Source organism: Ambystoma mexicanum, chromosome 10 (assembly GCF_040938575.1).
Source record: "Ambystoma mexicanum isolate Mex_15411 chromosome 10, UKY_AmexF1_1, whole genome shotgun sequence".
Taxonomy (NCBI): Eukaryota; Metazoa; Chordata; class Amphibia; order Caudata; family Ambystomatidae; genus Ambystoma; species Ambystoma mexicanum.
The window spans coordinates 1,354,514,957-1,354,542,568 of NC_090932.1; the positions used below are offsets into that span (position 1 = coordinate 1,354,514,957).

Consider the following 27,612-nt stretch of genomic DNA (forward strand, 5'->3'; position numbering starts at 1 on the left):
GCTACACGACTATATATAATTTGATGTTATGAGAGTAGATGTAATGACATAATGCAAATTAAAGTAACTTGCCTCTTATCTTTATTTTCTTTGTACCATTTTATTTTGTTTAGAAGATGCAATGGGAGTAGATGTAATCCGTGATGTGTGTCGAGAGATCGGCTCCATTAGTGACTTCATTTTTGATATCCGTTTTAATCCAGATGTATGTTCCTCAGGTAAGAATTTGACCTTACCCCATTTTTTTTTAATCGCACTAGGGGCCCGATTCAGAGGTGCATGCAAAAACAGTGTTCATCTATGAAGGATGAACACGGTCTTCAGAAGCACCCTATTCTGATGTAGTATTAATGCGGCGGTCTGGCATCAAAGCCACGACTTTAGCATGATCCTGATTTACTGCTCGACAACAGCCTAATCAACTATATGGAGTTAAAATACAACACCAATGAGGTGCCGTTAAAGGCTGCTTCACACTTTATTTGTTAAAATGGCATTCCCAGACTGCAGCGCCACTTTTTTCTAGTTTAATGAAAAAACTTAAGGAAACTTTCTTAAACTAGAAAAGTGTTAGTCTTCTAGAAAATGCTTGCAGTGCCACTGGAGCACATGTTTCTATGTAGACTGTATGTATATTTATGCAGATTTTGCTGCTGGGAAGCACATTTCCCCTCCAGTGGTAGAATGGTGGTGCTGGAAACTGGCGGGGACAATGTCAGCTTTCAACACTAATTTGCACGAGCTCTGAATCGGGCCCGAGCCTCTTGGTTCTATCAAAAAGTGATTATCTCAGCACTATACTATCAGTGCTCCACATTATATTAATACCTTTTCCTTGTGATATCTGGTAAATGTGTGATTTTTTGCCATATATCTTGCCAACACAGCTATTTGCTAACTTATCCAAACATTTCTTATGATTGCCAAAGATTGCTTTTGCATACGCTTTAAATCCTTTAGAGATTGTAGTGTTAAGCACAGGACCACAGCAGCTTAGCTGACGATGACCGCTAGCCTGCGTCATGGTGGACTAGAACCAAAGAAGGCCCCTGCAAGGTCTTAGGGCTGTTACTGGCCAAGTCGGCCCTCCAGCTTGATGCATAATGCTATTGGCGCCCCCGGCTCCCTCCCAGGTGCCATATATAGTTCTTTTAAAAGGGAATTGTGTGTGCGCGAATATGGCTGCCACACAACGTACAGAAGGGCGCAAGTCCCTTTTCTATTTTGGGGGCAGCCATGCGCTTAGGCGGGATAATGGCAGCTAAGTGGGAAAAGTAAAGGAGGTGGGAGGTATCTGAGACTGGTGGAGCAGGTCCTCCTGGGAAACAAAATTCAGAATTGTGGGAGTTACACCAGAAGATGGAAAGAGACACTGGCTTATATTGTCCAGGCAAGCCAGTGTTCCATGCCTCCAGATTGGCTGGCACCATTCTACCGGGTGCAAATAATCATTGGGCTCCTAGTTTGTAATTGTCATTTGTATACCGCACATCTGTGGCTGGTGTGGTGTTGTATTGTTGTTGGCTTGTCTGGGAACCTTTAAGTTCAGAGCATTGGAGTGCGAACGATGGAGTATGATGCAGATCGCCATTGAAATTCACAAACCTTTTTTATTCATTGTGGATAGTCTGAAAGCCTGACTGCATTTTGCGGTTTAGTGGGTGAACAAACAGTTGTATTTGTATCACATTTTTCTCAAACAAGACATTCTTTTAGGGCATTTATTTCAATATATTATTTGCGAAAAACTTCCTAACGTAAAAAGACTTTGCAGCTGTTGTTTCACACCAGGTGTGGCCACACTTGTGGGCCTGGGCAACATTTTTCTTCAGACAGGCATCTGCTCATGCAAAGGCCTTTTTCTTGCGGGTAGGTTGGACCGACCAGCACAATCAGCATTTCGGGGGACGGTGCCAGGGGAGTGGCTGTCACGTTTCGGAGCACATTCTTGTTTCCTCTGCACCGGCACCTGGGCTAAGTGACAGTGCAGCACGGCCAGCGTTCAGATTGTCCATGCTAACGTACAAGAAAGTCATGATTTTAGTAAAGGCACAGAGGCAAAATATTATGCTCTACTCTTCACTGTACAACTCGAGCAGCAAAAACACAAAGTAATGTTTCCAAAATCCAAACTTAACCAAGAACTACAATTTCCTTGAAAAGATGGTGTCTTTTTGTAGTTTTAAAATGTGAATGTTCTGAATAGGTACATCACATCACTCTAATTCCCCAATCATGACTATAGCCCCATGACTCCTTCATCATAGCCCTTCCTTTCTTCCACTGCTCCACTGCAATACTTTGGGATGCTGCATATGAAACTTCAGAATGACAACTGGACCGGATAACTCCACCTAGTAATGGTGAGTAATGTTAGGGAGAATTCTCTGTTTAGGCTGAATTTCCTAACCTAGTGAGTCCCCCAGCGGCTTTGCTGGATTTCTGGAGTTTGTTTTTTTCCATCCTGCCAAGAGTGAGACTCTTTTCCTCCCACTCTTGGACATGAATGTGTGTAATTCCTTTGAATGTCAATGTGTTCTATGTGCTATGGGGTCTTTTACTCCATAGGGTCTCATATGTTTTTCTATGTGTGTTACACCTCACCCTATGTGCTGTAACACTGGGGCGTCCTAGCGGACCTCCACCATAGACTCCATACCCGTGGACTGACTACTGTCTCCCCGGGCATGTAAAGTCACCATTGGCTTTACTAGACCTAAATTTACTAACAGAACTAGTACCAACCATCTTATTGTGGACGTGTTAGTAGGGGTAATTCGATTACTCCTGGGTCTGTTACTCGAGCGGGCACTGTCCCGTCCCCCCTCGTCGAGTTTTGGCTGGTGGCAGTGGAAACTACTTGTTATGTTCGACCCCGGACATAACCCTATGGGATTAGTCCCATTGTTGGAGATTGATACTTTTCCTCGTTAATCTCTAACGTACCACCGGTCTACTTATCTTAAATAAGTTTATCGGATGGTATTTTCTGCCAGAACTCGGTTTTTAAAATGGCGTCTGTGTTCGTCTCTGTGACTCCTAAACCAAAGGTTGAGCCCTTTGTGCCACTTTTGGCGGGACTCTGTACAGAGACCCTCCAAAGTGGTGCCATTCTGTCTGGGTTACCACAGGGGTGTGGGAGGGGGTTTAGGCACCCTGGACCGAGTTGCCTTGCCAACTCCGGTCGCACTCTGGAGTGATTGGCCCAAGTGGTGAGCCTCCCTGCTCACCACTTAGCGAGTGTTGATTGGCAGCTAGGCTGAATGAATGGGGGTTTTCTGCATAAAAGCAGGGCTTTTGGGACTGGATCTTCAGAAGTCGCCATAGGACCTAAGAATCCGACGAGGGTAACGCTGAACCGACCTGCACGACGACACCTCCGGTGGAGCCCTGCGGAACCGACTCGCCACTTCCCGACGACAGAGGAGATCTCCCTGCCGGAGAGTCTCTTCCCCTGACTGGTGGGAACAATCAGTCCCCTTTGCTTTTTCTTCGCCTCAAGACGCGGTGGTCGAATTGCCCATGCAGAAGCACCCTGGCAACCGGATAGCCACTTCCCCTGTACCGTGACCAAAAGGTGGTGCCTTGTGACGGAGCACTCCGCGGCTGGTCTCTTCCCTGGTGGTGCACCGGACTTCACTTTTCTTCGACGACGAGATCATCTCTACTCTTGGCAAAGACCCGTCGTGCATCCACCACCAGGAACAACTACCCCTGCCGGAGCTGTCTCTCCACAACAAGGTACTGTGTCCGCCTGGCTTCCCTTTCGATCGGTTCGAGTGAGGTGTCTTAATTCTCGCCTTTCCGTTGGGTCGCCTCCAAGCTTTTTCTCACGTATTGTTCTGAACTGGTTCAATCTGCCGATAACAATTTGCTACAAAGACTCGGGCGCTTCTCCACTAGAGACTTTTTGGAACATAACGCCTTGCCTCTCTCCTATTGTGGTTCTTGCCTTCGTGCCTTGCATTTTATCCGTGAAGTATTGAACTGTGTTGATTTCGTAACCTGCCTATCTTTCTCTCCCGTCTTCACTAATAGTAGAGTGCCATATAGGTTGAGGTATGCACCTCTCTGAAAATAAGTGATACCGGTAGAACCTAGACTTGTCGAACTATTGTTAGGGGGATTGATCATTTTCTTCTGCGTAGAGTAATTGTGATTGAAGTGTTTTGCTGTGATAGTGCCATAGTGTTTTATATAGATGTTCCGTTATAAATAAATACCTTAATATCTTTACACTGAAGCCTTGTTGCGTGTTTGCTTATCTTACGGTGAAGAATTGTCCTATATTGTATACTCCACATACTGCTCAACTCTTCTTGAGGGAAGTCTGACTGCTCAGCCACAGCTACCAAGTGAATCTGTGTGGTACAGACTGCTACCAAGTGGGTTCACCGCCAAACACCTGTAGTCCTAAATCTTTTGCAGTGGTCCCAGAGGGAACTGCACAGGTTTCCGCCTAACAAGTAACAACTCTCTGACTCCTATCAGCATGTTACTGGCTTTGCCTCCAAACTTGAAGAGGATGACAGCAAGCACAAACCAGAGTCTGCTATACTGGGGACAATCACAATCGTGTTTGCAAAACCCTGGCCGCGCTTCTAACGTCTTCACCGTGCTGCATCGCATTTGCCTCGAAGCACTCGCTCCGTAACTGATTCTAAACAATTGCATGGGTGGGATAATACTACGCTTCTGTGTCTTTAATAGAACAATGACTTTCCTGTACTTTAGTATGGAAAATCTGAATGCTTTGTCAAGACCGGGTACTCTTATTATGCTTGTTCAAAGTTTACTTACCACCAACAAGGCTACTTTGTCGACTTGAAAGGGGCCCCTAGGGGTCCCTTACGTCTATGGCAACAAGGCGAGTCACCACACAAGATAGATATGCCAGACACGAGGTTGTATTCCCAAAGCTAGGGTTTATTGCAAAGCAAATAGTCTCAGTTGGCCAACTCGGTCTCACGCCTCGTGACGTGCATCTCTAGACCAAGAGAGTGAATTACGTACATCAGTTACATATATACAAAATGTATATCATACAATCAGCTATGACATGTTTAACACCCCCCTTTATTGGGTTTCTTTGAACTCGGTGTGATGATGGACTCTTTCGACAATCATGACACCTTCAAATATCTATTCTAGTAACAATATGCGATTTGTGCGGAGGCATCTTTCAGTTGTTGAACAGAACACAGTGCTTATGTTCTTGGAAGCGAGCTACATACGGGGGAAGAGTCGCATTCCAGACCTTGCTATCTATGAGGTGCTATTCGTGTCCTGGGAGCCGACACGCTCTAACAGGGCTCAGTAAAAGGGGGGCCGTAAGAAGAGTATAATTCAAGCCTTTAGCTGATTATTCTAAACATATTATACCATATAATGAGACTGGCTGGCTGCTGCAAAATGATTAAATGCCCTGCAGCTCTGCTTCAAGGCTACATTCGGGAGGGAGCCGGGCATTCTTTCCTGGCGCTGCCTACGTTGTGTTTCAACAAACTCTTGTTATCCTTTCGGCCTTGTCCTTTCACGTGCAGACAACAATGTTTTACAGTCGGGTTCCAAAAATAACAAACAAAAGTTCCTCTCAAATGTTCAGTAGGTGATGCCTGTGAAGACTGGAGGGGGGGGAGGTATCTGTACTTCTGCTCTCTATTTGTTAGAGGAGAGGCACAGAGGACCCAAGCCAAGATTCTCTATTTGGTAAAACGTGGGCGAGCAATCCAGGCCTAGCTCTCAGAAGGTGATACAGGCTGGTTCTTAAGTACAGTGTAGTCCCCAAGCACCCACAAAGGAAGGTCCACACACTGTATTGGTGAAAAAACAGTTCTTTATATAAATAGGATTCCGGTTATGTACACAATCACAATAACACACTTTGTGCTCAGTTAATCTAAAATGGCAAATATATGCACAGTTTACGTGGTACCACAATTACTATTAGATTTCATAAGTGCATCAACTGTACTTAGTTTAAATGTCACACAAATCGGGTAATAAAGAGAACCAACAATAGACATAGGAGGAAAATCAGTTGGTTAGAACAATGGGCAGAATACTGGCCCCTACCACGAGACAGTTCTGTGTGGCGATCCCCCCCCCCCCCAACCTGGGCAACCTGTCAGATATAAAACAAGCCCAGTCCATATATTGTTCAAAATGAGTCTTATTTCCTTCTAAATAGTTCTACCACCCCAAATGTACCTGGAATAGCAGAGTTCTTCAATGAGACATCTATGGATCCTTCTTGAGTGGCCCCCTTTAAGGCAGGAGCCACGTATCGTCGATAGGCCTCGAAGAAGGTGAACCTTGGTGTCGAGTAGTCGATGAAAAGGTTTGATTGCGTTGAGGCAGCAGCTTTGGTCCTGGCGGTACTCGTCGACGATCCCTTGTGGACGTCCTGCAAAGAGGAGGCGTGCGGTGCCCTCGACGACGATGGTTTGTTGCCGCAAAGATTTACAGAAGAACTGTGACCCAGCAAGAGCGTCGAGTCGTCCGGAGTCTCTGCGGTCTTCGGGTGGTGGGAACCCACCGGCATATTCTCCTCAGTGCGTTGGCGGCCTCGACTTTGTCTGGCGCGACAAAGCGATCAGCAGTGCTGGCGAGAGAGTCCTTGGATTCAAAGTGTCTTAATCAGGTCGAGCGTTGCAGCTCCGGTTGTCGGCGGCACGGTGTCAAGCGGTCCCCGCTTCTGGGCAACATGGCTTTGATGGGCCTCGAACGGTTATAGCAAACCTGCAAACCCTGGTCGACGATGGTGGACGGAATGTGCAGTGCTTCTTTGTTCTCCTCGGTGATCCCTGGCTCAGGTCGGCAGCCTGTCGAGGGTCTGACTTGCAGGGAACTTCGGCAAAGATTAGCGGTGCTCGATTGTCCCTCGTAGCTCGGGAAGAGGTCTCCTAACCAGGTCCTCTCTTGAATCAGTCCTTGATAAACTTCACAGCTTTTGGATCGGGTCGAAGCAAATGCAGCAGCAAGTCTTCTTCCTCAAGCTGGGCTTCAAGGATAAGCATCAAGTATCAACTTCAGCTTCTGAACGAAATCTAGCTGTGAGAGGCCCCCAGATATACTGTTCTGTCTCTCATTAATTCTGCTGGGTCACACTCCGGCGACCAATCACTCAGAAGGGCATTCAGCAGTCAGGCAGCCAATCAGGCGTATAGTGCATTCAGGCCATTCTCCTCCCTCTGAGACACTCACAAAAAGGAATGTGTATTGGGACAAGTACCCAGCCATTCAGCACTAAACACTGCATTCATACCAGTTTCGGGCAGGGCTGTCTCAGTATGTCATATAACAGAAACTAGACGCCCATAACAAGAAGTGCATATTGGTCACATACTTAATTCACCCGGGTCCCACCCCAAGGGTGTACCCACAACATAGTCTCTGGGAAGGCTCCAGCCAGTCTGGCCTGGACTTCCCCACAATACCATAAGTGGAACTTCCACCCAACAACCAGTCGGGGAGAAGGGACAGAGGCAGGGCTTCCCAGGACTTTGGGTAAGACAAGGTAACAGGCAATAGAAAGCAAGAGGCCACAGGGGCCATCTTGTTTCCTATCAGGAATCAACTGATTCTAATGGCAGGGCCTGGGTATCCCCAAAATGGAGGATACTCCGAGCACCGGTCAAATTCAGCATGGAGCTGCCACCAGCCCATACCCTGCTCTGTGGGCCACACACAGGTGCCCAAAAACATACACTAGGGGCACAGGGTTGTATCCCACTGATGGGGGCCATAAGGGTATCTCAAGGGTAGGTACGCCAAATCAAAAAGAGGAAGAGCTGTACTGCCAGGAGTCCCACATGGACTCCTGGGCAGAAAACAATGCAGGACACACATGAAAAAGGACTACAGGACAAGGACAGGCAGTCCCTGTCCCTCCAATGCATTTGCAGCATCACAATACCTTCACCCCTGGGTCCCCCTCTTCCAGGCGCAAACCCAAAAGGAGTTTCTATCAGTATCAGGACATTCGAGGACCTGGTGTATTCCACAAACAAACCAACAGGTCTGTTCCACATATATGTTGGGTGATGGCTTCACCCTTGGGCCCCCCCTTTTCCGGCCATAAACCCCTTACGAATCGAATTCAACAAAACAAGCACAAAGTTCCTTTCCAATGAGCTTCGGGTGATGACATTTCACCCCTGGTACTCTTACCTCCCGTCCCCTTTCCTCCATACTGCATGGGCATCCCTTCCAAGGGACAGGAGATGGAACCCCCTTCACCAGAAAAAATCTTCTTCCCCTTTAAATTTGGAGGTGCGCAGGGGTGCGGCCCAGGGAGCATGTGCTGCCCTGACTCCGCCCTCCGGCGCCACACCTCAGTCCCGTTTTTTGCGTCGACGTGAATGGGCCAAATTCACCAGTGCTCCTGGGTTTGGCTCCGACCATGTAATTCCACGCGCTGATACTTATTCTTTGTCTTTTTTTGTCGTTTTATCATTCAGGTACTCGATCCTCAGGCTTTCACTCACGCTCCTCCCTGGCGCATGTCGACTTCCACAGGGCTCTTCCCAACTTCAGACCCCCACGCCCTCTGCCTACGTTGCCTTGGCCCAGACCACAGTTGGCAAACTTGTACAGCGTGTGACTCGCTGTCCTCGAAAGCACTGAAGCGCAGACTAGTCCGCTTCCCTCTGTGTCCATATGGGCAGGGTACGTAGCGGTTCCAGCAGCACCCATCTACCTTGTCAGCACCCCCTACCGCCTCTTCGGTCTGTGAAGAGGGGTTCTTCGAGAGGTTCCTCTGTCTAATGAAGTCCCCTGGGATGGGGGTTATCCTCAAGGACGCCATCAGGGAAGTCCTCCCCGCAATGCTAGCAGCACCACAAGCGCCTCTGCCAGCGCCCCAGACCCTGGCGCAGCCGCTGCCTCCGGCGCCCCAGCCTACGCACCAGGCAGTTCCGTACCTGCCTATGCCGCCTCCTCAACCTCCGGCTGCAGTCCCTGTACCCCAGTCTCTGGCGCCAACTACCCCTCCTCCCCCACAGGATCCTCTGGATCCACAGGATACGGATGAGGAGGATCCGGATACGCCATCCTCAGCCAGGGCCTTCCACAAACGTCTTGCCGGACTGGCGAAATATCTGGGCCTACCCCAACCCGAGGTCGAGCAGCCGGCAAGAACTCACACAACACCCCTCTACCAAAATGGGGATTCCACTGCAAACTGATGTAGTCTCCCTGGCCAAGAAGGGTTGGCTCAAGCCCCACTCTGCCCAGCTGGTCAATCGATGCCTGGATGCCAAGTACAGGCAGATGGAGGGGATACACTCATGTTCTCGGCCCATCCTCAGCCATACTCCTCGGTGATTGCTGCAGCATCACTATACTCAAAGCCTTGGTCTTCCTCCGCCTCCTCCTCTGCGGCACTGCTAGGCAAGGAGGAGAAGATCTTGGAGGCGTACGGGAAGAAGCACTATTCCAATGCCTCCTTGCATCTTTGTCAGGCCGATACCAGGCTGGCTGCCGCCAACCAAAGTTATGGCTGGGAACGCTTTAAGACGGGGCTGGCCGAGGCCAAGCTGGTGGCGCATGACCTCATGGAATACACCGTGGCCCATATTGACACGGACATGAGAAGGACGGCCTGGCTCCGGGCAACAAAATTCAATCCGGACGTCCAGAAACACATATTAGATCTACTGTTCGAGGGGTGGGGACCTCTTCACTCCTCCACGGGCAAAGACCAAAAGAAAAACAGCTCCCAAACGGCCAATTCTTTATCCATCCTGACAAAGACCACGCCCAAATCATACACCCAATCTCAGCAGCGCTCAGACAGGGATCGTACGTACGGAGGGTTCTGCGGCTTCCAGGAATGGAGATCCAGGCAGCCGGACTGCTTGCCGTCTCAGAACTAGCGCAAGTAACAAAAATGGGCGGTGGAGCAGAGTAAGGGCTTTTTCCAGTCCCCCTCCTCGGCGCCAGCCTCTGAGGGAAAGAAGGCATGGCACGCCCTTTCGGTTCCACGTGTCCCCAGTGAGGGGGCAGGCTTGTTCTCCATGCACATTTCTGGTGCCAGAATTTTGCGGACCCCTGGATCCTCTTCGTAGTATCCACGGGGTACCGCCTCCTTCCACTCCCACAGGTTGGGACAGCAACTGTCATGGGCTGCCATTTTCAATACAAGGTCCTCCCCCAGGGCCTTTACCAGGCTCATGAATTCAGTGGCGCCCTCCTCAGAGCACAGGGCCTCCACATCTACCCATACCTAGATGACTGGCTCGTCAGGGCTACATCTCCAGAAGCGGTTCACCTCTCTTCCCTTGCCCTTATGAACACACTGCACAATCTGGGCTTCTAGCTCAATCTCAAGAAGTCACAGCTGCTCCCCATGCAGACTCTGACATTCTTGGGCCTCATCTGGGACACGTGCTCCAAGAAGGTATTTCCGTCGGAGGACACGATCTCGGCCATTAAGAGGGCCACCACTCACTTCCTCAGCAGAGAAGTGACCTCGGCATTGTGGTACCAACATCTCCTGGGTCTATTGGCGGCGGTTTTATTAGCCGTTCCGCACACAAGATTGAGGATGAGGAGGATTCAGCTGCATTTCACGGCCTTATGGAACCAGGAGCGGGGCTCTCAATCCGAGATGATCAACATTCCTCCATTTCTCCACCCGGACCCAACATGGTGGTCCAGGGACTGCAACCTGCGGATGGGCAAGCCTTTCCGGCCATCCCCTCCGCAGGCCACCGTCACCACGGACTCCTCGCTCGAGGGCTGCAGATCCATTCTGGACGATCTCTCGGTCCACGGCACCTGGACTCTACAGGAGCAGGAATACCACATCAATTGGCTAGAGCTGAACACCATCTGGCTAGTGCTCAGGGCATTCCTACCACTTCTCAGGGGCAAGGTTGTCCTCATCCAGACAGACAACTCGACCAGCATGTACTAAGTCAACAAGCAGGGAGGCACCAGGTCCCCTCCTTTGGGCAGAATGGCAATCAGCATGTGGGAGTGGGCCCTGCAAAACAACCTCTATCTCACGGCAGTCCACCTCCCGGGGGAATCCTACCTAGAGGTGGACAGGCTCAGCAGGCTGGGAGTGGACAATTACGAGTGGCAGCTAAACAACCTCATTATTCAGGGGATCTTAAACAGGTGGGGTCATCCCCAAGTGGATCTCTTTGCCACCTGGCACAACAGGAAGTGCCCTCAGTTCGCCTCCTGGCAGGGATAGGGCTCCGGCTCCCTGGGCGACCCATTGTGGATTCAGTGGAACGGCATGAAGGCTTACGCCTTCCCACCCACGCCGCTGATTCACAGAGTAATTTGCAAGATCAAGAAGTCTAGCCAACTGAACATCATTCCAATAGCCCCATGCTGGCCAGCTAGACCATGGTTTTTGGAGCCGCTCAGCCTCTCGAAGATGCCCCCGATTCACATCCTGACAGGCACAGCACATCTTCTGGCACAGCAGAGGGGCAGAGTCCTCCAGATTCTGCCACTGGGCAGACTCCAAAGAAATCGATCCCCTGGCGTGCACTCTGGACGACGTGCTCTCCTTCTCGGCGCACTTCGCCCACTCTGGCATGCAGGTGGACACCTGCCGTACATACCTTGCAGCCATCCGAGCGTACAGGAACTCGGAGGAAGGCATCTTCTTCTCTTCCAATCTTATCGTCAATAAACCTCTCACTGGGCTTGCAAGGTTCTACCCGCCCGTCAAGAGTCTGCAACCCGTGTGGGACCTCAACATTGTCTTGGGCGCCCTGGCGCACAAACTGTTTGAGCCAATGGCGTCCGCCGACATCAGGCTGGTCACCATCAAGACGGCCTTACTAGTCGGCCTCACCTCTGCCCGTAGGGTCAGTGAAATCCAGGCGCTGGTCGCCTCGGAACCATATACTAACTTTCCAAGGACAAAGTAGTCCTGCGGACACACCCAGCATTTCTGCTCAAGGTGTTGTCTGCTTTTCACTTGTACGAGGAAATAGTCCTTCCTACATTTTTTGCCGATCCCAAGGACGAAGCACAGAGAGTGCTGCACTGCCTGGATGTCAGGCATGCCCTGAAATTTTACTTGGACAGGACCAAGGGCTTCCGCAAATCGGACACCCTCTTTGTCACTTTCGGAGGCTCAAGACCAGGCTATCAGGCCCCCAAGACTTCCATATCCTGCTGGATGGTCTCGGCCATCAAAGAAGCATACGATGGCCAGCACAAGCCGCTTCCAGCCAACATGCACGCCCATGCGGTCAGGGCCAAGGCAACGGCCATCGCATTCTAGCGCCATGTCCCTTGGCAAGTCATAAGCAGGGCAGCCACTTGGGCCACTCCATCGGCTTTCTGTAACGCTCACCTGATTCCCGTAGAGGCGCCGGTCTTGACTGGGTGTATACCGTATCTTCAAAGGTGATGTGTAACACACGGCTGGCTCTTTGGGCTGGACCTCTGTGCACTGTATGTCTGACTCGAAGGGTAAGATGTCTTAGGTAAGTGAACGCCGTGCTCTCCATCTGCCTCGGGCAGGGTGCTGTAACCAGTTTCTTCACTGGATAAGGGGAGCAGGCCTCTTGACTTCAGAGGACTGCTGTCCGTCGTTTACTGCACGAACGGTAAGTTTCGAGTAATTCTAATGTCTTTAAAGTCTTTAGTAATGATGTCTCTTGTTTTTGCAGGGTTCCGGCGATGGCGGATGACGGGCTGAAGTGAGTTGAAGATGGAGCCCGTGTGATGAATGGAAGCGCCTGGAAGCACGTAAGTAAGCGCTTGTTGCCTGCTTCACGATGCGCTCTAACTGTCTTTTTATTTTTCAGGTACAAGTTCGGAGCGGCTGCAGGGTGCCGGAATACCCACTGGGTTAGATGTGGAAAGGAGTAATGGCACGTGAGTATTAAAGTTCTCCAATGTCTTTAAACACACCTTTGTTTTGTCTTTCAGATGCAGGATGCAGCGCCGAAGGCCTCCGGAGCGTGCGAAGAGCTGGTAAGCTTTTGTCTTTCAGATGCCGGAATGCAGCGCGAGGCGTTGGTGACAGCCGATGGACCAGGTAAGTGAAGCGCTGTCACTGAAGACCGTAATGCTAACCTGTTCTTTCTTGTCTTTATAGGTGTTGCTGAAGACTGGATTCAGGATGGTAAGCCTTTTTCCTTAGGCCCAGCATCAGATGCAGAAGACACGATGAGCGTTCTGCTGCAGAGGATGCAGAATAATGCAAAGCAAGATTCATCCATCGGGTGTGGTTTAAATAGCCTCCTGTAGTGCTTAGGTGTCTCCTTCCACAGCCACGCCTAGGTAAGAAAAGAGTTCCTGCTTTCCAGAAGAGTTCCAGTGTTCTGAACCTAGGGAGTGGCTCCTGCCCCACCCAACAGGAAAAGTAGTTCCGTTCCAAACAGAAGAGGATCAGAGGCTCAACTGGCAGGCAAGTAAGCAGCATGGTCTGCTGCAGGTAAGTCCACCCAAGCATTATGAGCCCGGCGCTTCCAGCGCTGGGACTGGGCATATTTATGAGCCTGGTGCCACTGGCTCCAGGACTGGGTCCAAAAGGTCCCAATTGGGACTGGTTGGCACTCGGAACCTGGGTTATGGATCTGCTCCAAGGGAGTTGGGAAAACCCTGACCTTTTGGAAGCAGAGATCATGACAGTACCCCCCCTCAAGGCCCCTCCCAAACCGGGCTTCTCTGGGGGTTTTGGCTTGTCAGGAAATGTTCCGTGAAATCTTTTGATTAGGCGAGGAGCGTGGACATATTCAGCAGGTTCCCAGGATCTCTCTTGGGGGCCGTAGCCTTTCCAGTCAATTAGGTAAAATAGTTTAGATTTGGAGATCTTGGAGTCCAGAATGCTTTTCACTTCAAACTCGAGTTCTCCATCAACTAGGATGGGTTTTGGAGATTTAGTTAGTCGGGTTTGAGGTTGCACGGGTTTTAATAGAGAGACGTGGAAGACCGGATGTATCTTCATGTGCGGGGGCAAGTCCAACTTGACCGCTACTGGGTTTACTATGGTAGTGATGGAATAGGGACCAAGGTATCTTGGGTTGAATGTGCGTGGCCCTTTTAGAGGTAGATATTTGGTGGATAACCAGACTTGATCCCCTACTTGATATTGAGGGGCTTCCTTCCGATGTTGATCTGCTCCTTTCTTGTATTGTTCTTTAGCCCTTTGAAGGTGAGAAACAGCTTCCTTAAAGGCTTGGGTGATTGTAGAATGCAGGTAGTCTACTGCTGGTGTTTCAAGATCTTGGAGGGGATCCAACTCCGAGGTTCGAGGGTGACTGCCGTATAAAAGAAAAAACAGGGTTTTCCCAGTTCCCGAATGGACAGAGTTATTGTAGGCATATTCGGCTATCCAAAGGATGTCTTTCCAAGTTTTTTCAGTTTGTTGCAGCAAGCAGCGTAAATACTGTTCCAGAGTTTGATTGGTCCTCTCGGTTTGTCCGTCGGTTTGAGGGTGGTGACTGGTCGATGGTCGGCTCAAATTGGTGTGAGACTAACAGCAACTTCGCCAAAAATGAGAAATAAATTGACTACCTCGATCCGAAATTAGAACCGAAGGAAAACCGTGCAGTCGGACGATGTTTTCGAGAAATTCTCGGGCCAGAGTTGCTGCTGTTGGCAAGCCTTTGAGCGGAATGAAATGCGCCATCTTGGAGAATAAGTCCACGATTACTAGAATCGTATTATATCCGGAGCATGGAGGTAGATCGGTGATGAAGTCCATAGAAAGCGTATGCCAAGGGCGAGGTGGGATGTCAATAGGGCGTAAGAGGCCTGCTGGTCTTTCCTTTTGACTCTTGTTTTGGGCGCATACTCCACAGGACATTATAAAGTCTCTGATATCTTTTTTCCAAGATGGCCACCAGAAGTAGCGCTTGATCTTTTCTGAGGTCTTGGCCATACCGGGATGTCCTTCCATTAAAGAATCGTGATAACAAGAGATTACTTTTTTCTGTAAATCTGTGCTGGGCAGGTATAATCGTTCTTGGAAATACAATAAGTTGTCCTTTACTGCAAAGTCCTTTCCCTGCAGATGCCAATTCTGTATGTCTGCTGGAGTTACAAGTTGCCTGGCTTTATCCTTCACTTCCTCTATGGATTGTGTGGCGATTACACCCAGAATTCTTTGTTCGGGAATGATTGGTACAGGTTTAGGGTTGATCAAGTCTTCTTCCACTCCCATCCGAGAAAGGGCATCAGCTTTACCGTTTTTTGCACCAGGTCGATAGGTAATTATGAAGTCAAACTCGGCAAAGAATAATGCCCAACAGAGTTGTCTAGAGGATTGGGCGTTTGCGGTTTTCAAATATTGCAGGTTTCGGTGATCCGTAATCACAGTAACGGTGTGTCGGGCCCCCAGCAGATAATGCCGCCAAGCCTTAAAGGCAGACTTGATAGCCAGAAGTTCCTTGTCCGTAATCGTGTAATTGATTTCAGGAGGCGAGAATTTGCGGGACCAAAATGCCACGGGATGCAACTGATTGGTTACCGGGTCCTTTTGTGATAGAACTGCCCCATGGCAAGGCTTGAAGCATCAGTTTCCACGATGTAGGAGAGTTCGGGGCGAGGGTGTTTTAAGATTGGTGCAGAGATAAATTTAGTCTTCAAATCCTGGAAAGCTTGTTCCGCCTCGGTAGACCATTCAAAACGTTTGTTTTTCTTTAACAAGGCAGTGATGGGCTGGACTATTCGAGAAAATTCGGGGATAAACCTGCGGTAAAAGTTAGCGAAGCCCAACATGCTTTGCACACCTTTTACGGAGGATGGTGATGGCCATTTGAGAACTGCGTCAACCTTCTTTGAATCCATACGCACTCCGCCAGGTGATAATATGAATCCCAAGAATTCAACTTCAGACACGTTGAAAACACATTTTTCCAACTTAGCGAAAAGTTTGTGTTGACGCAATCTTTCGAGGACCATTTTCACATGTTTCCGATGTTCAGATTCCGATGAAGAATAAACGAGGATGTCGTCAATGTAAACAACAACACACACATCTATGAGCTCTCTGAGGACATCGTTCATAAAATATTGAAAGGCGGCCGGGGCATTGCAAAGTCCGTAGGGCATGACCTGATATTCAAATAGCCCATATTTGGTGCGGAAGGCCGTCTTCCATTCATCGCCCTCTTTTACTCGTACCAAGTGGTAGGCTCCTCTAAGATCTAGCTTTGTATATATTCATGCTTTTCTGACTTGGTCCAGGAGTTCAGGGATCAAAGGTAACGGATATCTATTCTTGACGGTGATCTGGTTCAGGGAGCGATAATCTATACAAGTTCTAAGGTCTCCTTCCTTTTTTGGAACGAAGAACAAAGGTGAAGAAGCAGGGGACTTGGAAGGACGAATAAACCCATTTGCCAGGTATTGATCCAGGTATTGTCGAAGGTGGAGGTTCTCAGGCTCGGTGAGGGCATAAATTCTACTACAAGGAGGAGTAGATCCAGGTATCAGGTCTATCTGGCAGTCATAAGACCTATGAGGAGGTAGAGAGTTAGCCTGGTCCTTCCGGAAAACATCTTGGTATTCTAGGTATTCGGGAGGTAACTGGGGAGTCTCTGAAGAAATTGCTGCCAGTGCAACACCAGGTGGAGGGTGACCAGTAGAGATACATTCTGGAAACTGGACCGTTCTTGCTCGCCAATCGATCAGAGGATTGTGTTTCTCTAACCAAGGTATTCCTAGAATAATCTGAAACTGAGGAGCCTTGATCACATCGAACACGATCTTCTCATGGTGTCCATCTTGACTTACTAGCGTCACTTCTTGAGTGGTATGCGTTACTGGTCCGGAGGCTATCTCCGTTCCATCCACCGTAGTAATGACGTCCTTTACAGCCTTGGGACAAAGAGTTAGATTCATCCTCAAAACCATTTCATGATCCACATAATTGCCGATGGCACCGCTGTCGACGTAAGCTTCAATTGCATGTAATCGATCCGGATTATCAGGGCTAATGAGGACCATAGGTATCACGAAATGCGAGGTCACGGAACTGGTTTTCACGCTCGGCAAGAGGACCTCTATTCTTGTCGGGCGAGGTCGTTTCCCTGCTCAGAGTTTGTAACTTTGGTAACTGCAGCTCCTACTGCCTTCTTGGCAGTTTTCACCGGACAGTCTCGAAGAAAGTGCCCTGAGTTTCCGCAATAGAGGCATAATTGCAACTGTTTTCTCCTTTCCCGCTCCTTTTGTGTTAGAGGACCTTTCAGGCCCCCTATTTGCATGGGTTCCCCGGAGTCTACTCCTTTGGAAGGAGTTGGCGGTTTTGAAACTACTAGAGCATCAAACTTGGAACGATCGGCCTTCCTGTTCTGCAGTCTGTGATCTATTTGAACGACTAAGTCTATATAGTCCGAACAATCTTGCGGGGGATTCACTACTTGGGCTAACACATCTTTGAGCTCTCCACGTAGACCTCTATAAAACAGCGTAATCCTTTTGTCCTCAGGCCATTGCGTTTCCACTATCAGTCTGTTGAAAGACGCAATATAAGCCAAAAGGTCTTGATTACCTTGTCGCAACGAAAGAAGCTCATTGTCCAAGGCCTGCCCCTGTGAATGTCTTGCGAACAGTTTTTCCATACTGAGCTGAAAAGCTTGAAAATCATGGAGGACCGGATCATCTTGATTTACTAGAGGGATCGACCAGTCTGCCGCATTGCCACTAAGGTACGAAAGCTACTTTAGCTTGATCAGTTGGAAAGGCTGCTGGCCGGCATAAGAAATGCAACCGGCACTGATTGATAAATACTGCAATCCTCTTTGGGTCACCAGAAAATCGTTCGGGCGGAGCCAGAGGTACATTCCCAGGTAGGTTGATCTGCACTGGATTCATAGAGGATGTAGAAGGAAGATTTCCCCCAGATGCGGGTAACGGGGTCTGTCCGGCTTGTGACTGTAGCAATTGTCTAGCGAGATCATCTGTTCGCTCCTTGGAAATAATCAGTTCCCTTCTTAGAGCGTTCGTTTCCTGACGGCTGCATGCACTTCTGCCCTTAGTTCCCCAAGTAACTGGGCTAGCTGGTCGGTATCCGAGGTTTCCATAGCGCCTGGACGGGAGTTTTGCGGTAGGCTTGGCGTTCTGTAACGCTCACCTGATTCCCGTAGAGGCGCCGGTCTTGACTGGGTGTATACCGTATCTTCAAAGGTGATGTGTAACACACGGCTGGCTCTTTGGGCTGGACCTCTGTGCACTGTATGTCTGACTCAAAGGGTAAGATGTCTTAGGTAAGTGAACGCCGTGCTCTCCATCTGCCTCGGGGCAGGGTGCTGTAACCAGTTTCTTCACTGGATAAGGGGAGCAGGCCTCTTGACTTCAGAGGACTGCTGTCCGTCGTTTACTGCACGAACGGTAAGTTTCGAGTAATTCTAATGTCTTTAAAAGTCTTTAGTAATGATGTCTCTTGTTTTTGCAGGGTTCCGGCGATGGCGGATGACGGGCTGAAGTGAGTTGAAGATGGAGCCCGTGTGATGAATGGAAGCGCCTGGAAGCACGTAAGTAAGCGCTTGTTGCCTGCTTCACGATGCGCTCTAACTGTCATTTTATTTTGCAGGTACAAGTTCGGAGCGGCTGCAGGGTGCCGGAATACCCACTGGGTTAGATGTGGAAAGGAGTAATGGCACGTGAGTATTAAAGTTCTCCAATGTCTTTAAACACACCTTTGTTTTGTCTTTCAGATGCGGGATGCAGCGCCGAAGGCCTCCGGAGCGTGCGAAGAGCTGGTAAGCTTTTGTCTTTCAGATGCCGGAATGCAGTGCGAAGACCTCCGGAGCGCACGAAGAGCTGGTAAGCTTTTGTCTTTCAGATGCCGGAATGCAGCGCGAGGCGTTGGTGACAGCCGATGGACCAGGTAAGTGAAGCGCTAGCGCTGTCACTGAAGACCGTAATGCTAACCTGTTCTTTCTTGTCTTTATAGGTGTTGCTGAAGACTGGATTCAGGATGGTAAGCCTTTTTCCTTAGGCCCAGCATCAGATGCAGAAGACACGATGAGCGTTCTGCTGCAGAGGATGCAGAATAACGCAAAGCAAGATTCATCCATCGGGTGTGGTTTAAATAGCCTCCTGTAGTACTTAGGTGTCTCCTTCCACAGCCACGCCTAGGTAAGAAAAGAGTTCCTGCTTTCCAGAAGAGTTCCAGTGTTCTGGACCTAGGGAGTGGCTCCTGCCCCACCCAACAGGAAAAGTAGTTCCAAACAGAAGAGGATCAGAGGCTCAACTGGCAGGCAAGTAAGCAGCATGGTCTGGTGCAGGTAAGTCCACCCAAGCATTATGAGCCCGGCGCTTCCAGCGCTGGGACTGGGCATATTTATGAGCCTGGTGCCACTGGCGCCAGGACTGGGTCCAAAAGGTCCCAATTGGGACTGGTTGGCACTCGGAACCTGGGTTATGGATCTGATTCCAAGGGAGTTGGGAAAACCCTGACCTTTTGGAAGCAGAGATCATGACACTTTCTGCAAGCATTACTGTTTGAATGCCGGCTCTAGATCTGATGCGGCTTTCGGACAGGCGGTTCTCAGGAACCTATTTGCTTAAGGAGGGTCTCCTCTCCTCCCTGGGGCTACATTAATTTGTAATCGCCCATGCAGTATGGAGGAAAGGGGACGGTACGTAAGAGTAATTATAAGTTACTCACCATAGTGACTAGTCCCCTTTACTCCATATGTCCCACCAACCCCCCCCTTATAATACTGGTGTCTTTAGGCAATGTTAAATCTATTGTTAACGCGTCAATGGGGACTGAGGTGTGGCGCCGGATTCAGGGCAGCGCATGCTCCCTGGGCCGCACCCCTGCCCGCCTCTAAATTTAAAGGGGAAGAAGGTTTTTTTCTGGCGAAGGGGGGGGTTCCGTCTCTGTCCCTTGGAAGGGACGCCCATGCAGTATGTAGGAAATAGGACTAAGAGTACGTTGATCATTACGGTGAGTAACTTATAATATCTCTCTCGGCTGGGCTCGGATCCTCATTGACAAGGGGGACACTTCCCGTCCCCTTGTCTTGCAGTCCTTTTTGTTTCACAAATCTTAATATCCTTTTAAACATTATTACAGGCTTCAGCCCAGTATGTCGGCCTCCCTATGGCCACCTTTTCAAAACTCTTCACTGCGGACACCCATCAGTAGGATTCACTTCTTCCTACACACTGTTCGTAGGGCCTTCAGGCTTTGCCCCTTTCCGTCAACGTGCTGGGTTCTGTCCTTTCAACCTTTATGAAATAGTTCACTATGGGGCTTTAGACTCTGCCCCTTCGAGTTGGCATGCCTCCACCGGGTTCACTGTTGCCAACTTTATTAATTGTGCCTTTCTCAATCACCTGTCGGTTAAAGACTTTCAACGGTACAGAGGATTTTGCAAGACCCCTGTATGACCACTTTGACTGGTCCTTCGCGGCCTTCCCCAAGGCCTTCTGGTGTTAGCAGTTTTCAACAAACACGGGTTTGACCAGAGTTTATCGAGTAAGCACCCACGTGGTGCCAGATACCTCTGCAGCTGGTCTCTCCTTTAGCTCTTGCACCGCCTTCTGGTCCTTGTAGTTTCTACACAAAACAAAGGTGGGCGGGGGGAAATCAGCCAGAGTCTTTCACACGAGCACCCATGTGGCGCCGGAGCAGTCTGCAGCTGGTCTTGAAGCTTTTTGCTTGCGTCTTGTAGTATCATCACTGGGCCCCCCTCTGTCGGGCTCGGAACCTTCTTGTAGTTTTTCTCCCTCTTCCAGGCTCGGACTGCTTTTCAAAAAGTCCCAATTTTTAACACAAACAAGGTTTTGGGACTTCTAGTCCCAGAATGCATTAAGGTTGATTTTTCTCCCTCTTCGTTGCTCCCCGAAATGGCACTTTCGAATGGATTGTATCCTCCCACGTATTCCTCATCTTATGATAATATATCTCTCCAGGTTTGCTGCTTTTGACAGAGAGCAATGTCCCTCTGGGGCCTCCGTCGACAGGCGACGTCATCATCAGCATTAATGGTGCATGCAGCACCCGTTGACTTCAGTTCCGTTTTTCCGAGCTAACGCTTTGAGTGAATTATGGCACGCTTCAGTGACAGATTTTCGTTCGAAAATGTCTTCTTATTCAACTCCATCGACACGCAAGTTGGGTTTAAAAAAAATGCCAGGACTGTGGGTCGAAAATGTTGATTACTCATCCTCGCCACATCTACCTGTGTTGTCTGGGTTCCGGGCACCGTACCGCCGGCTGGGGCCCTGTCTGGCCATGACCAAGAAAGCTCTCGGGGAGCGTAGAGTTAAACTGGCCTTGGGGAGGTTAGCATAGAAGTCACTTTCGAAGAGGGAGAAAAAGATTGGAGGGTCGAGACTCTTGGTCCCGATCGAGGAGTCGATCACAGCACGCTTCGTCTTCCTCTAAGATGGCAAAGAGACGCCATAGGTTTAGTTCAACCTCGAGTGATTCCGAAATCAGACAAAGTGGGACGCATTTCGTAGTGAGATGTTGCGTATTTTTGAGAATGCGGCCTCTACCTCCTCAAAAGAAAAGCAAAAGAGCCATGCCCCTGTCACTCCAAGTAAGGATGACAAAGCGAAGGCCACAGATTCGAAGCCGAGATCAAAGGCGGTGACCCATCGAGAAAGTTCTCTGTCCGACAAGAAGTCGTCGAGAGCATCAATGAGTCGAGAACCAAGTCCAACTGTGGTTCCGGCGAAAAAGCAGAAAGCGTCTAAGGTCTTGACGTCTTTGCGAACTCCATCAGAGTCGGATCTGTCGATGTCTAAGTCTATTAAACCGGTGTCATTTTCGAAGCCTACTTCGACATTGCCGATGCCATTGACGGTACAAGAAAAGGTTTATAAGCCTTCACCTAAAAAAAAAGACTATTTTAAGTCTCTGTCTGCTATATATGAGGAAGACCAACTCTCTGACGGTTCACCAGCTTTTGGTCTACAGTTTGGCTCACCCAATTTGCCAGAAGAACTGATTTCTGACGAATACAGACTAAGATTTGTATGATAATCTCCAGTCAGCCAATGGCTTGGATACCTCGCCAAAATTAGTTTGGCAGGCTTGACCCCTCTGAGCATGCTGACTCATCCTTCAGAAAACTGACAGGAAAGGTCATTGAGTTTATGGGATGGAGTAGGCCTACTCCATCATTTGAACAAGATGATATGACCGACATCTTGGACCAGAAGGACCCAATTTTACCAATCCAAATGGCTCTACAGAAAAAGGTCTCTGCTAATTGGGAGACCACGGAAACTGCGGCTGCAGTCAAAGGAATGGTTTGGTCAAAATGTTATTGGCCAAAAAGATGGGCAATAATAAAACAAATATATAAAATATATATTTAAGTCCCTATGGAAAGTTTCGAGCAGCACAACCCCCATTACGTCATCCGGGAGGTCCCAATCCTTGTATCTTAGCCTGAGTGTCTTGACCTCAGGATGGAGAACCCGACCTTCCTCTTGCGAGAGAAGATCCTCTTTGTGGAAGACGTATTGAGGGCAAATAGACATGTACTTAAGGTCCGTGTACCATGTGCTCCTAGCCTAATCCAGGACAATTAGGATCATGGATTTCCCAAACTATCAAATTCACAGAAGAACCGAAGCACGCCGTAATTCTCTCGAAGCGTTAGCTTAGAAAAACCGAACTGAAGCCAATGGGCGCTGCATGCGCTACTTATACTGATGACGTTGACAGTCGAACAGAGGCCCTCGAGGGAAATCAACTTGACAGGACGGCACACATCGCCCCCCAGTCTAAAAAAGAATTCCAAAGCTGCTGAAGCTGGAGATATATTATCATAAAATGAGGTACACGTGGGCGGACACAATCCATTTGAAATACAGTTAGTAAGTGAAAGTGAAACTGTTTTTCTTTTACCGCAGACTCCCAGCCTGACGGGGAATATTCAGGAGCATGTGAATCCATGCCAGACCCCATGCTGGAGAAGGGGTTTCAGGGTTTAACATGCCATCAAGAACTCTGGAATTATAGGGTCTTCTTCCCAGTACAGGGATCTCTTACCATGTGATCCACCCTCATAATTCCCCTCCCACCCCCCAGGGTCAGGATCAAGTAGCGGCTGCCTGCCCCTGGCCACATGGGAGATTTTAGGCTAGGGTTCAGCGATGACTCCATAGGATTCATCACAGAAACCAGGAGGAAGAATTTAGGGCAACAAGTTAGAAGTCTGCCGGTCACAGTCCCATCGGAGCAGAAGGCTTTTTGAGCAACATTTTCTTGGTAAAAAGTAAGCAGGTCAGGCTGGGTATCAATCTCAGGGTCCTCAATTCCTTCTCGGTTTAACGCCTCTTCAAGATGCAAGACATCCATCTCCTGCAAGACATTCTGCATAAAGGGAATGGCTTACCCGGATAAATCTTCGGAACACCCATCTCGTAGTGCCTATCTACGAGCCTCAGCGGCAGTTCCTCCAATTCCTTTGGCATAGGCAGCAATGGAAGTTTGGACTGTCATCGGCCCCATGTTGCTCCACTGAATTGCTCAAGCCAGTAGTGGCAGGATTGCAAAAGCAAGGAGTGAAGCTGTTTACGTGGACGACATGTGCTTAAAGGGACAGGACGCACATCACCTACAGGCACACATGTCGGAAGTGACAAGTCTCTTGAAAGAGCCAGGGTTTCTGGTCAACTGGCAGAAATCTGAGACCTCACCTTCGCAGAAATTGGAGTTCCTGGGGTTTGCAATAGCCTCTTTGCAGGAGACTCAGCCTTCCTTTGCATAAGATCAACAAGATCAAGAGAAAAATCAGGTGGATTCTTTCCAAGCAGCCGATATCCTAAAGGGAGATGGCGACGGTAGTAGGGCGTCTATAGCATCCTCCAGCCAAGTGATTTTTCCATGGCCCCTACATTATTGGGCTCTGCAGCATCTAAAAATACAGCACCTCAGGGAAGGGTCATCGTACAACCAGATATCTATGTCACAGGAAACAAGGACAGAGGCTCCATCACATGGAGGCTTGGAATTGCAAGGCCATCTTTGGGTCTTACCCGACGTAGTGATCTCATCGGACACCAGCCACAGGGGCTGGAGAGCCTGCTGCGCAGAGATCTCGATCGGGAGATGCAGGTACCCGGAGGAGACCAGACTACTCAACTGTTTGTAGTACCTTGCAGGTTCCTTTGCGGTCAAGTGCCTCACCCAGGACAATGTTCAGTGTTGTGTACTCTTGAAGACAGACGCGTCAGCTGTGCGGTACATTAATCAGCTGGGGGAGGGGGGAGGACGAGGTCCAAGATGTTGGCGGAATTAGCCAAAGACTTCTGGCATTTCTGCTTAGACGGAAGCCTGAGCGTGACCGCAGAGTATCTGCCTGGGTTGCCAACCAGGTGGCAGACTGGAATTCCAGACATCTCCAGGATTCCAGCGACTGGATGTTGAAAAAGTCAGTCTTCCAGAGGTTAATGCAGTTGAAGGGTTCATGCAGGACCGATATGTCCATCATCGGGCTGAATCACCAACTGGAGTGGTTTTTCAGCTGCAAACCAGACCCAGAAGCGGCAGCGGACGCCTTCCTACAACGCTAGGGACCAGGCAGACTATGCGTTCCCCCCTCCTTTCGCGATGATCACGAGGACGTTAGCGTACGCACGATGCCACCAAGCGAGACCGACGCTAATGACACCGGCCTGGGAGATTTAGGCCTGGTTCAAGACCTCCTGGAGTGGTCCTGTGACAGTCCTGTCCTCTTTCCGGACAGAGAAGACATCCTTCAGGACAGGGCTTCTTCACCCCCTGGTCCTTCAAGGATCTGTGAAATTAGTAGTGTGGGTGATTTCAGGGGTGTCTTGAGAAAGCCAGGGCTTTTGGGAGAAGCAGAACGCTTCATTGAGGAGTCCTGAACCCCTAAAACAGCAAAGCCTTACAAGGCAGCCTGGGACAAGTGGCGTGGCTGGTGCTTGGCATCGTACATGCATCCCGCTACTGCAGATGTAATTTTAGTGGTAAACGTCCTTGTGGCGTTGGCTGCGCAAATTAAGGCTTACAGGACGCTGAAAACCTTCATATCTGTCATTTCAGCAGTCCACGAGCAAGTTCTCAGGGCACTGATCAAAGATTTCTAGATTACTCAAAGGAGAGATCTATCCGTCCCCTGGCTCCCAAATATTCACGCTTACGGGACACAAGTCCTGCACTTCTTTTTGGGCTGACTAGACAACAATGAGCTGGCCAGAAAGTCACTCTCGGACAAACTAGCAATGCTTTTTTGTTTGCTAGCGTGCACGCGGGTGTCTCCAGTGAGTGAACTGGAGCTGAAGAACAAATGGTATACTCCAGAAGGGGTAACCTTTCATATCAGGAGAAGAACCAAGACAGTGATTAAGACGGTCACTTTCTCTACCTTACCGAAAGGCCAATGCCGTGTCCAGTCTTGGGACTACAAGCATACAAGCATACAAAAGTAAGATGAGCATCCCAGAACCCTGGGAGAGAGACAAATCTTTACTGCGCTACACAAGCCATTAAAGGTGGTGTCAGTAGTGTGAGAAAACCGAGGAGTTTCTCCCAAGTTATTCCCGGGGATCCTTTGTTCAGGTGGCAGGGAAGGGCCATCACTCTTGGATCCCAACTCTTGGGGCGGACGAGTGCGAGAGGATCACCTGGGCAGGGGGTCCTTTGAGACTGTGAGAGGAGCACCCTTGTGCGAGACGCAGTATCCCATTTTCTATAATGCACCACTACCCGATATCCCAGCAGTCTTAATGGGATGTCACCAAAATCCCCTCCCCAGCATTTTCTCTTATGGAAAAGATGGAGAAAACAGGGGAATGCCAAATTACACCTAAAACCCAAAACAAATGTTAGCTCTCCACAACACCAACCCCCATAATCCCATTCCCCCATTGAAATGCAGAAGGACTTGGATGAGGAAGAGGCAGATGGGAGTCATGAGGATTACGCATAGGAATCCATGGGCAATGGATTCCTACGGGCAATCCCCATGTTGTCCTGATAACGAGGTCGGGCAGGGAGAGAACTATTCATACCCGACTCCAATTAACTCTAGCTGGGAGTATAAAAGCAGCAGCCAGGAACAGCATTATGGGAGAGTCTGGGATGCTGAAAGTTACTGGAGCGCAGGAGAGCCCATGTGAGCCAGAGAGACCTTGGGAGGCCTGGACGAGGAGAAGAAAACCACCCAAACACTGGCACCGCTACCAGAGAGGAGACTGCAGTGTGGAGGAGGAAACTGTCCCTCCAGAAGGCAAGACCAGGGGACGCTGGGGTTGCCAGGCAGTACCGACAGTTAAACTCCTCCCCTGGGCCAGGATGGCGAACCCAGGTCTCTGAAGGACAGAGGGAGAGACCCTGACCTCCTACAGATTTTGGCACCTGCAGCTCCCAAAGACAGAAGAACAAGTTACTTGCCACTGGTAACGTTCTTTCGATAGGAGGTTCCTCCCATGTATTCCTCATTTTATGATAATATATCTCTCAAGCTTTGCTGCTTTGGAATTTGTTTATTGACCGAGGGCGCTGTATGCAGTGTTGTCAAGTCGATGTCCATCGAGTGCCTCCGTCAACAGCATTATCAGCATAAATGGCGCATGCAGCGCCAGTTGGCTTCAGTTCTGTTTTTCTTTTCTCCTCCAAAGAGGAATTACCAGGCGTACCCAAGACCATAGACGCAAAGAAGTGTAAAAGCGCGTAAATTGTTGGCGGGGTAGGCTGGGAGGGGTGATGAGGAATATGTGGGAGGAACATCCAATCGAAAGAACGTTATCAGGGGGTAAGTAATTTGTTCTTCGAATTTATCGTGTACACTCACATATTCCTCATCTTATGATAGACTCCCAAAGCAGTATTAATTTGGAGGTGCTATTACCAATTAAATTTAGATCTAATCATGGAGGAAGAATCCAGACAATAATGTTTTTCAAATGTATGGATACACGACCAAGTGGCCGCTGTACAAATATCATTTATTGGGACACCCCTTTGAAGAGCCGCAGAGGTTGCCATGCCCCCCCCGGCCCCCCTTGGGCCTTCCGGCGGGTCCTTGCCCGCTATTCTGTAACATTCGCCAATAGCCAGGATAATCCAGGATAATCCATCTGGATCTTGTTTGGTGACCACAAGGCCCAATCTGGGCCCAATATATCCAATAAGAAGTTGATAAATCTGTCAAAATTTAGCCATCCTGGATATATAACAACTGAGAGCCCTTTTTGGATACAGTTTATGTAGCCTCCTCCTCCTTTCCTGGATGAGGAGGTGGGTAGAATGTCGGCAAGGTAATCTTTTATGACAAGTCTCAGTCAGAGATTACTTTTGATAAAAAAGAAGGTTTTTACCCTGAGAGTGACTTTGTCTTTATAGAATATGGTATGCAGTATTTGCAAGAGACCCTGCAACTAGCTTACCCTGCGGGCTGAGGTTATTGCAATAAGCAAAACTGTCTTTAATGTCAAGAGCCAAACCGGTACATTGAATGGAACTGGTGGGTATACATTAGTAAGGCCCTTCAAGAATTGGACAATCAAAGGGATCTTAAATTATGAATCCTCTGAGGAGCGCTTGAAAATGTAAAGCGCTCCTAGGTAGCATTTAATGGTTCCAATCTGGAGCCCCAGATTGGCTAAAAGTAACAGAAAAGCGAGTACTGTAGGTGTGTCACATAGAAATTGATCAACATTCTTATCCTAGCATCAGTTGCTCAA

General features: G+C 49.1%; 1 protein-coding gene across 1 annotated transcript in view; it reads left to right on the forward strand.

Moving 5' to 3' along the window:
- The window catches only part of LOC138492324 (clustered mitochondria protein homolog), a 1,100,229-nt gene that overhangs the window by 452,284 nt on the left and 620,333 nt on the right, over positions 1–27,612 (forward strand). The window contains exon 12 of the mRNA XM_069619372.1: positions 114–218. Within this exon, the coding sequence (XP_069475473.1) occupies positions 114–218 (105 nt within the window). The remainder of the gene's footprint in view (positions 1–113; positions 219–27,612) is intronic.